General features: G+C 46.8%; 1 protein-coding gene and 1 long non-coding RNA gene across 4 annotated transcripts; one reads left to right on the top strand and one right to left on the bottom strand.

Moving 5' to 3' along the window:
• Positions 1-216: 216 nt before the first annotated feature.
• On the bottom strand, positions 217-1129 carry LOC133082473 (uncharacterized). The gene is made up of 2 exons (XR_009698953.1): positions 976-1129; positions 217-488 (listed from the first exon to the last, which is right to left on the bottom strand). It is a non-coding gene; the product is annotated as an uncharacterized LOC133082473 (long non-coding RNA).
• Positions 827-10322, top strand: ARMCX2 (armadillo repeat containing X-linked 2). 3 transcript variants are annotated; one of them, XM_061179070.1, is made up of 4 exons: positions 827-1141; positions 7153-7216; positions 7536-7612; positions 7967-10322. In XM_061179070.1, the coding sequence occupies exon 4, from the start codon at positions 8096-8098 to the stop codon at positions 9953-9955; it is 1860 nt and encodes a 619-aa protein (XP_061035053.1). In that variant the 5' UTR covers positions 827-1141; positions 7153-7216; positions 7536-7612; positions 7967-8095; the 3' UTR covers positions 9956-10322. The 3 variants fall into 3 exon arrangements, with proteins under 3 accessions (XP_061035053.1, XP_061035052.1, XP_061035054.1); XM_061179069.1 differs by lacking the exon at positions 827-1141 and adding an exon at positions 5854-5935; XM_061179071.1 differs by lacking the exons at positions 827-1141; positions 7153-7216 and adding an exon at positions 5856-5935.
• Positions 10323-10731: the final 409 nt, after the last annotated feature.

Here is a 10731-nt window from a genome sequence, read left to right as displayed (position 1 = left end):
CATCTGAAAGGCCGGCAAAAGGAGAAGATTATGATTATGCTGTTATTATGAAACAATCTGTTAAAAGACTTTATGAAGCATTTTCATTAACTAATAAAAGGCATACCCTGCAATGTAACCTGAAAAAAATAATTCCAGGATATCGTACACAGTGTAATTGCAATAATGTTAAACACATCCACATTCTTACACAGATAGAAAGACAAGGAATAGTAATTGGTGGCTTATTTTTATTTTCTTCCTTACAGTTTTCTGTATTTTCTAAACTTTTTGTAGGCAGGATTAATGTCTTTCGCATCAGCTGGCCTCTTCTTATTCTGCTCTCCCAACGTCAGTCGGTATATGTAGTACCAGGAGCCAGCCCCGACCACCAGGCCTGTTGCCATCAAGCCCAAATTCTGAGCGCGGCCCATGCTGCAGCTGGAGCGAGGATCTCAGGGGACTCTCTCTCAGGCTAGTGAGAGCCGCTGGGACGCAGGAGTCTGAAACTGCAGTCAAGGGGGCGGGGGTGTTCGGGGCGGAGGAAGGAAGAAGGAAATGAGGCGTTGAGCTTCTTTTTCTTTTGCATCATCAACCCACTGATAGATGGACCGGCAGACAGGGACAGACCAAAGCCAGAACCAGACAGGAACAAACAGGAGACAATGAGGACTCAGTGCTCTGGTGAATGCGGTGAACGCACCAACACCCGAACGTGGGTTCAATCCCGGACCTTTCCCTCTCCGTCCAGGTGGTCAGGCCTGTCTCTCACCTCACAGTCCCCCATCGCTCCACTCCCCGATAGCCGCCTCCTCCCCTCCCTTCCGCCCGCTCGAGTCACCCACGCCAACCATTTCAGCTGCCTTTTACAAGGCACAACAGGAAAAAGAGTCTGGGTTCGGGTGTCTCCGCGGGGAAATAGGGAAGCGCCTCCAAACTCGAAAATCGTGCTGCTACCCTCCACCCTCACTCCAGGAGTCTCCAATCAATACCCACCCTCACCGTGACCGGCAGGAATCAGGACGGGTTTCCTCTTGTCCTCCTCCTTCCTTGCCCACAGCCACGCCACCTCAAAAGAAATTGGGAGCCGGTTACCTGAGCAAGAACCGCTATCTGGACAGACCAGCACACAGGCTCCTGGTCACGTGAAGTTACGTCACTGGTGAGTTCGGGGTCCCAAATTTCCCCTCCTATTATTGGCAAAGCAAAGGGTGACCCGCCCCCTCCCAACCCCCCCCCAACCAGCACCACACAGGACACTGTCGCTCTTTCTAGTCTTTGCACATCCAACAAACGTGTTGTCTTTGATTATTGGAAGGGGCAATGTTTTCTCCTGGGCTACTGGCCAATTCTACTGCTTCTCTGGAGAATGGCCCCGTCCTTTTCCGTGCTCCCTCCACCTTTTTTTCTTTGGAATCCTTAATGTTCACCTCTGCAGTCCTGAAAATACCTGTAAATGGGGATGGTGGAAGGGGTGTCAGGAAAAGAAACAGAGAGTGGGAATGGATTTGTTATTTTCTTGTTAGCAGTATTGTGTTTCTTTTTTTTTGCCCAAATTCTATTATGGCAAAATAATGATAGAACTATTTTCATTTAAGAAAAAAAGATTATTTTTTTAAAAGGCATGTTTCATAAACAATCATTCTCACTGCATAATGAGTTTTATACATGCCACTCAAAGCAATCTTAATGTCTTCCACATCTTGTCACATGACAAGACCCTGATTTAGCTAATCATTTATTTGAGAGTTAATAAATCTGCTAATGCAGCATAACCAATTGGCTTTATTTCTGGACTGCAAGAGAGTCGTTGTAAGTGCAATGTTGGAAAGCCATTCCTTTATTTATTCATTTGTTCAACATATTTACCGAGCACCTACTACATACCATGCATTGTTCTCCATGCTGTGGTTACAAGGGTGAATAAAACAGACCTAAATCTCTAAATCATGTGGCCCTTACATTGTAGTGAGAGAGACAAGCAATAAACAAGTAAATAAACTATATATATACTATACTGTTAGTGATACATACTAAAAAATTTTAAAGCAAGAAAAGGAGATATGAAAAGTCGAGATGGGTTAAACTTTCAGATAGGGTGGCCAGAGAAGGCATCACTAGAAAGGTGACCTTTCAGTAAAGATCTGAAGTCAGTGAAGGATCTAAGTGTGGTGATATCTGGGGGAAGAATATCCCAGGCAGGAGGACAAGCAAATGCAAAGGCTCTGTGAAGGTAACAAGCCCAGTATGTTCCAGGAACATCAAGGAAGCCAGGATCGCTGAGCTAGAGAGAGAGCAGTAGAGGATGAGGCAGAAAGGTAATAAGGTTGAAGAGAGTAGGGCCTTGTCAGTTGTAGTGAGGACATTTGCATTTACTCTAAACAAGGGGAAGTGGGTGGGGAGTTTGAACTTGGGGGAGGTATTGAGAATAAACTATAAGGAGACTAGAGTGAAAGGGAGACTGGTTTATCTACATCATTCATTGCAACAGCAAACTGAAGGAGAAAATAAATCTTACAATTAAAGCATTTGATAAACTGAGTCAGCCAGTCCTAAATTTTAAAAAAACTATTAGTAAAATAGGAATAGTGGAAACTTTGCCTGTGCGGTAAAGAGTTATATATTTATAATTTAATGAATTATTCTTGGTTAAATTAAATTAAGTATAAAAGAAAATAGCCTTAGTCTGATGAAGACTATATCAGAGGCTCTTTTGACCTAACAGATTCCTCACTCCTTGTGGGCTACCAAGACCACAGAACTTGTGACTTACCTCTACTCGCTGATATTATTTCCTTCTGCTACTTTTTGTGCAGTACTGGTAAACATAAATAAAAGTAACCTTGAAAAACAGATAAAATATATCAGAAACAGCAAAAGTTACACTAAATGATGAAACTTCGTAAGAGGTATTCCCATTTTCTTCAAGAACAAGATCAAGAGGTTCTCAAGCACCACCATTGCTCAACATAGTTCTGGTCAATATAACACATGCAGAAAAAAAGGGGAAAAAAGTTATAAATATTGGAAAGGAAGAAATGTAAAAAATCATCATTTGAAGATGGTTATGTATACATACCTGGAAAAACCAAAAGTATCACTTGAAAACAATTGAAATTAATCAGACAGATCACAGAAATTGGCAGATACAAAATAAATACATAATAGTAGAACACTTTCCTTAAGCAGAAAATCACCTATAAGAAATTACAATTGGAGAAAGGAATAGCATTTCAGCAACATAAACTACTAATACCTAGGGAAAACCTAACAAGTAATAGGAATTACTTAGCTGAAGAAACTTACAAAATTTGATTAACAAACATAAAAATAGATCTGAGCAAAATGGAAATATATCATATTCCTGGAGGGGAAGCCTCAATTTTAAGATGCTAATGTTCCTCAAATTAATCTGCAGATTTACCACAATTACAATACAAATTCTAAATGCTTATTAGTTTATTGTTGTTCAATTCAGAACTTGATTAATAACCACAAATGCACTTACTAATATGTGCATAAAAAGAAAGTTGGAAATCTTTAGCAGTGACTAGCAATGGAAAAGATATCATGGAGCACTTTCCCTGCATACTTTATACATTTCCTTATTGTTTTGAATATTTTTAACCACTAATATATATATTACTTTCATTACCAGAAAAAAAAAAAACCAAGATATTTCTAATCTGGACTATTTTATATAACACAGACTCTCTAGGCCATTGTATTGGTTCTTAATATCTAGGGCAGGGATCCTAGACCCCTTGAGAAACTGATGAGGTCAATGACCTTTATTCCCCTTTCCCCCCAAAAAATGCACTTAATCACACATACACTCAAAAACAAAACCTTGCATACAATTTCACCTAGAGCACAGAGGTAGCCAGTTGAGAACGCCTACTCTAGGTTAATCAGTATGGTCAGTGGGGAGAGACCCTGGGGCCCAGGTATACATTTGGCTGAGGAAGTATCAAAGTGGGTGTGGGCTTCGGGCAGTGACCCTGCAGCAAGGCTGGGTTCTCCCTGGGTGCCCTGAGATGAGGAGGCCAGAGGTGAGAGGTCAACAGGCTGCAGGCCAGGTGGTAGCAGCAGACAGCATCAGGAACAAGGTTAACTCGGCCACACCATGAATAAGGGCAGAGCAGGGCAGGCAGGCCTGGGTGCTTCCCCCAGCAATCTTTGTGGAAACCTGCAGCTGCAGGGGTAGGTGGGAACTGCAATCCCTTCTCTGCATCCCTAAGTTACCACTGTGGGAATTTGAGGGAGGGAGTGACGGAAGAAGCCAAAGGCATTTACTCAAATTGGTCATCTGAATAAAGATGGCATTTACCACCCTGGTCACCTGTCCATGTATACTTTTAGGATGAACAACAGAGTCAGGTGCCAGAACGCAGGGGATGAGAGGCTCTGGAATATAGGAGAGGTGGGAGGGCAAGCACCTTCCTCCCTCCCCTCTTGACAGGACTGGAAGGATTTGACCATCTCTGCATCCCTCATATCCATCATTTCCTTCGTCTAATAGTTCTTCCTTTTGCCCAGAGCTGAATCGCAAAACTGGAACCTAATCCAGGGACAGGTGTTCAAAACTGTCATGGTTACAGCCATCAAATTACAAGAGGTTCACACAGCAGTCAGCAATGGTTTGGGAACATTAAATAAATGTGTTTCTCTAACAGAACAAGACAGGATCATTTATTTACCCAACTTAAAAGCTGTCCCAGAAGGAGAAAAAGTAGGATATTATTTGTTCAAAATAAATAAGATCAGACAACTGAACATCTCTCCATGGATCAATTTACAGATCGTATGGAAACATGCTTATCTTGTTGAGAAAAATTCCATTTTTAGATATTCAAATACCTTAGCATGTTTTGAAAACTATTTCCTATGTGGCCAATAGAATTTTCTATGTGGTAAAAATTAACTAAAATTAATGGTGTCTTCCAATATTAGTGGGAAATCTTTTTTCTAAAACATGCCTACTCTTTTTCTTTTGTTGCTGCTTCCCACACTGAACTCTTGTTTTGTTGTATTTTCTTACTATAATAATAAAGAGTGGTGATAGCTTTAAAAACAAAACAGGGCTTCCCTGGTGGCGCAGTGGTTGAGAATCTGCCTGCCAATGCAGGGGACACGGGTTCGAGCCCTGGTCTGGGAAGATCCCACATGCCACGGAGCAACTAGGCCCGTGAGCCACAACTACTGAGCCTGCGCGTCTGCAGCCTGTGCTCCGCAACAAGAGAGGTCGTGATAGTGAGAGGCCCGCGCACCGCAATGAAGAGTGGCCCCCGCTTGCCACAACTAGAGAAAGCCCTCGCACAGAAACGAAGACCCAACACAGCCAAAAATAAATAAATAAATAAATAAATTTAAATTATTAAAAAAAAAAAAACAGAGACGTATTACAGAAGTAAAGACCCCACTACCATTCCTACCCCTTACCTATACTGGAGCAGGGGCCCAACTGCAAGGTAAATGGTGGGCACTAGTGGATGGGGGATTGGAGGTGGAGCGAGGGGAGAGTATCCAGTTGCCCAAGAAAGGATGAGATGATTCCCCAACAAGAAAAGCAAAAACTGTCAATAGCCCTCCAAGAAGGTGCATCCCCTCCCCGGTAACCAGAGAAAGGCAAGTTCTAACAGAAGGAGAAGGGGCTACTTGTGGCCTCTGGGACTACAAAGACAAAAAAATGAGTGACAGGACCTGATGTGGTGGGGTGAGGTGCTAGTGGGGGTAAAGGAGGGGGCTCCTGCTCTTGGTGGGAGTGGAAATTGGGGACCCAAGCTTACTGGCGATGCAGCCCTCACGTGACCAGGAGCTGACGTTGGCAAAGGTACTTAAAGCCCTGACCGCCGTCCTCCGTCCTCCTCTGGGTACCAACTCTATTGCGCTGCGCACTGCCGTGCGTTTAACCCAGGCGAGGAGGAGGAGGAGAAAATTCCCCCAGATCGGGCAGGTGGGTGTGAGAGTGGGCATGGCCTGGCACCCCCGAATAGGGGTAGCCCAGAGATGAGGGAGTCTGAGGCCGCGGGTGTCTCCGCCTCGCCCGCCCCTGGCCGGCTCTCCAGACCCCCGCGCTTAGTCGCAGCTCATTTTGGTGGGCGGCGGGAAGAGGGGGAGGGGGGAACGTAAAGACGCTGATATACTTGCGGAGAATCCGCTTACTTCCCCTCCCAGCCAGTGTTTTTTTGGTTTTGTTTTTGACACTCAGGCCCCGCACCCCACATCCCGTCCTGTTTTGAAAGGAGGAGGGAAGATAAATAAACGTGGCAGCGCATATAAGGCCAGTGGGGAGGTTGGGGAAAGGGTGATCGGAGGGGCACGCAATTAGTAAACAATCCGGCTTATTCACTCCCACTCTCACTTTGCAGATACCTCTCCGAACCACCGCCCCCGCACCCTCCCCTCTCCCCCGGCCCACCCCACGTCTTTTGGGGGTGCTGGGAAATGGGTGTGACAGCCTTTGTAGGGGAGGTGGCGGTCTGGCTCTGGGCTTTACAAGAGGGGAGGCCCTGAGAGAATCTGGTATTAAACCGCCGTGCTAAGTCCTAGGCTGCTTTCCAGACACCTCCGGCGCATACAGCCCTTCACCCCCGTTTCTTCAGTCCTGAAAAAGGAGTTCGGGTACCCTGGCGGGAGAAATGGCGGTTAACAGGAGACTGCGATGGGGTGTGGGAGGTGGAATCCAGAGCGGAGAAACAGTGGAAAATCATGACCCTCAAACCGAAAGGGCAGACACTGGGGACCCGTTGTGCAGGCTGATGCTAGGCCTGGGGGCTGGGGACTGAAGGACTGGTGGTCATAGGAAGGAGACGCTAGATTGTCTGGCCGTAATCCCCAGTCCCGCGTCCCGTCCAGCCTTCTGTGCACCCTCGCTCCGCCCCCTCCCGCTTCGGTGCAGGAGAAGGGGTGTGGCCGTCTGTCCGGGAGAAATGGCGGACGGGGGGGCGGGGCAAAGGGAAGGCGAGGTTGACTGCCTGGGGAGTCTGCGCAGGGGCGGGGGTTGGGGTGCGAGGGGAGGGGTGAGAAGAGTTGAAGGAATTGAGAGGTGGAACCGTTTGTCATTCTGGTATGTGAATGCTGAAAGGCAATTGGGGACTTTGGTCTTCAGTCCGTTCCATCCGCCAGGCTCTCAGTCTCCAACGTCTTGCTATCTGTATTTCTGCCCTTCAGTCTGTCCTTAGGATGGAGCTCTAACTGAACTGAAGAAAGGAGAAACAGCCCTGAATCACTGGAGGTCAGTGTGGGGGCTGGGAACTGTCTGGGAACCCCTGGTATGGTGTGGCAGAAACCAGAGCAGAAATTGGAGGCAGGGGCTCCTCTTCCCCCATCTTCTTCCTCTTTACAAGAAACCCTTGCCCCGGGCCTGTCCTTTTTGGTGCAGCGAAAGGGGTGTGGCATTTGCCTTCTTAAATAAGGGCTTGAGGAGGAAGGGATATGGAGGGAGTGAGGAGCCCTGAGAGGGGGAAACTTGCCCACAAGGGTTCAAATCAAGAAAAGAAGAGAATCCATCTACCAAAGGCCCCCGAAACCCCCTTTCTGGGATCTATCCACAGGTCTGTCTGCCTTTTGGGCCCTGCACAACTGCAAGCCTGGTGGAAAAGAGCAAATTGCTTCTGCTCCCAGCAAGTTGGTACGTGTATGAGAATCATCTGGGGACCTTTGGGGTGGGGGTGAGGGAATCAGAGAAGAATCTGGGGTTCTTTCTGGCTCTCCACCAGCTTTCCTGAAGTCTATATGGCCTCTCATCCCCCATTTAGGTGCTGGGAAATTAGATGTGTTTACATTGGGCAGTGAGGGCTAGGGATAAAGATGTAGAAAACATCAGACAACCAGGGTCCTGAATCAGCACACAGAGGCCTGGACACTTGTATCTGCGTACTAGTCCATCCACCAAGCATTATGTCCCCAAACTCTCCTTTAAGTAGGCCTGGTTAAGCATGAAGTGAGCCAGAGCCCTAAGCCTCATTTTTATCCTTTACCCCAGGTCCAGCTTGGCTTGCAACCTCAGCAGAACTTTCGAGCCTGAACTGAAGCACCTTACCTTGTCGTGCACGCACCCCACTTGGGCACACCGGCTCCACACCCTGGATCAGGGAATCACTCCAGCTGCATCATGAGCCGTGTTCGGGATGCTGGCTGTGTAGCCGCTGGGATAGTGATCGGGGCCAGTGCCTGGTACTGTGTCTACAAATATGCCAGGGGAAGAAACCAGATGAAGAAGAGACTGGCCAAGCCCAAGACCAGGGCTGTGGCCGGGACTGGAGCCCGGGCTAGAGCTGGACTAAGGGCTGGATTCACAATTGACCTTGGGCCAGGATTTGGTCCTCCAACCCCAGTCCGCACTGGGGCAGAGGTCAGGGTCCAGGATGAAACCTCTGCTCTGGACATGGCTGGAGCTGAAGCAGTGGCCCCAGCTGCATCTAGTGCCGAGGCTCAGAGTGGGGCAGGAAGTCAGGCCCAGGAGGCAGAAGGGGCCGGGGTTGGGCCTAAAGCTGAATCAGAAGCCACAGTGACTTCTGCAGTGGCACCACCTCCCTGGGAGGCAGAGGCTCCCGTGGCTGCAGAGACCTCCACAATGACAGGGGCTCCTAAATTAGCAGAAGCCCCTGGCACAGCAGAGTCTCCTGGGGCACCAGCTCCTACTGAGGCAGCACCACCTACCGAGGCGGTGGAGGCTCCCATACCAGCAACGCCTACTGAGGTAGCAGCACTTTCTGGGGCAACAGCATCTTCTGGGGCAGCAGCACCTTCTGGGGCTGCAGTGCCTTCTGGGGCAGCAGCCCCTACTGGGGCTGCAGAGGCTCCTGGGACTTCAGGGTCCTCTAGAGCAGCAGCAGCCGCCAAGAAAACAACCCCTGGGGCTCATACTGGGGCTATACCTAAGGCCGGGTCAGCTACTGGAGCTGTACCCAAAGGTGGAGCTAAGGGTGGAACCAAGTCCCGGACTGGAGGCAAGGGCAAAGGCAAGAAAAATAAGGTTGAAGTAGATGAATTGGGGCTGGGCTTCCGCCCTGGAGATGGGGCTGCGGCAGCTGCCGCAGCCTCCGCTAATGGAGGACAGGCTTTCCTGGCAGAGGTTCCTGATTCTGAAGAAGGGGAGTCTGGGTGGACAGACACAGAATCGGAGTCAGACTCTGAGCCTGAGACCCAGCAGAGAGGGAGAGGGAGGAGACCCGTTCCCATGCAGAAGCGCCCCTTTCCTTATGAAATTGATGAGATTCTGGGTGTCCGAGATCTCAGGAAAGTCCTTGCTTTGCTTCAGAAATCGGATGATCCTTTCATCCAACAGGTAGCTTTGCTCACTCTGAGCAACAATGCCAATTATTCATGCAACCAAGACACGATTCGCAAATTGGGAGGCCTCCCGATTATTGCAAACATGATCAACAAAACTGATCCCCACATTAAGGAAAAAGCCTTAATGGCCATGAACAACCTGAGTGAGAATTATGAAAATCAGGGCCGGCTTCAGGTATACATGAATAAAGTGATGGATGACATCATGGCCTCTAACCTGAACTCAGCAGTACAGGTAGTTGGACTAAAATTTTTAACAAACATGACTATTACAAATGACTACCAGCACCTGCTTGTCAATTCCATTGCAAACTTTTTCCGTTTGTTATCTCAGGGAGGTGGAAAAATCAAGGTTGAGATTTTGAAAATACTTTCGAATTTTGCTGAAAATCCAGATATGTTAAAAAAACTGCTCAGTACCCAAGTGCCATCATCATTTAGTTCCCTCTACAATTCTTATGTGGAATCAGAAATTCTTATTAATGCCCTGACTCTATTTGAGATCATCTATGACAATCTCAGAGCAGAAGTATTCAACTACAGAGAGTTCAATAAAGGCTCCCTTTTTTACTTATGCACCACATCTGGAGTGTGCGTTAAGAAAATTCGAGCCTTAGCAGATCACCATGACCTCTTGGTGAAAGTGAAAGTTATAAAACTAGTGGACAAATTCTGATTGGCTATGTGTCTCAGAGACTTGAAGAAATGTCTGGTTTTGCAGTCTGGAAGCAATGAAAATTGAAAGTTACTGCTTTTCCACTTGCTTATATAGTAAAGGGATCCTTTCAGCTGCCAGTTTTGAATAATGTATCATCCAGAGTGATGTTATCTGTGACAGTCTCCAGCTTTAAGCTGAACAATTTTATGAATACCAAATAAATAGTCCTCTTGTACTGAAAACACATTTGTGACTTTAATCGTGCTGCTTGAATGGAAATATTTTTACTGGTTCCTCTATGTGAATTGACAGTGAACCTGTCCATCATGAATAGCCTACACTTCTATCATCTGTTTTGACTTGAATTTATTCACCAAAGACTTCATTTGTGTATCATTAATAAAGTTGTATGTTTCAACTGACAAAAAAAAATTGTTCTCTTGCTTGAATTTAAAATCTAGCTGGAGAGATAAGGTACATAAATAGAAAAAGATTACAGTACCTGAGCATATGCTTATTGTCAAATATATGCTATCTGTTTAAATGAAGCAGAAGTGGCTAGAATGCTTCAATGAGGAAGGGCACACTTAAGGTGGGCCCTGAAGGACAGCATGAGAAAACACAGAAGGGTATTCCAGGAGAGGAAATGGCTTGAAGAAAGACGCGGAGGTAGGAAATCTGTTCCAGTGACAGGAAGGTAACCAGTTTGCCTGGAATGGAAAGTATGGGAAGAGGAGTGATGGGAGATAAGGGTGGAAATGTAGGGCGAAAAAAGTTTGGGAAGACCCGGAACC

The sequence above is a fragment of the Eubalaena glacialis genome, chromosome X (assembly GCF_028564815.1).
Source record: "Eubalaena glacialis isolate mEubGla1 chromosome X, mEubGla1.1.hap2.+ XY, whole genome shotgun sequence".
Taxonomy (NCBI): domain Eukaryota; kingdom Metazoa; phylum Chordata; class Mammalia; order Artiodactyla; family Balaenidae; genus Eubalaena; species Eubalaena glacialis.
The sequence above is the reverse complement of the archived record's forward strand: the minus strand, read 5'-3'. Positions and strand labels throughout refer to the sequence as shown.

Bases quoted from the DNA above. Each gene is read 5' to 3' on its own strand.
- ARMCX2 (XM_061179070.1), top strand. From the start codon at position 8,096: ATGAGCCGTGTTCGGGATGCTGGCTGTGTAGCCGCTGGGATAGTGATC.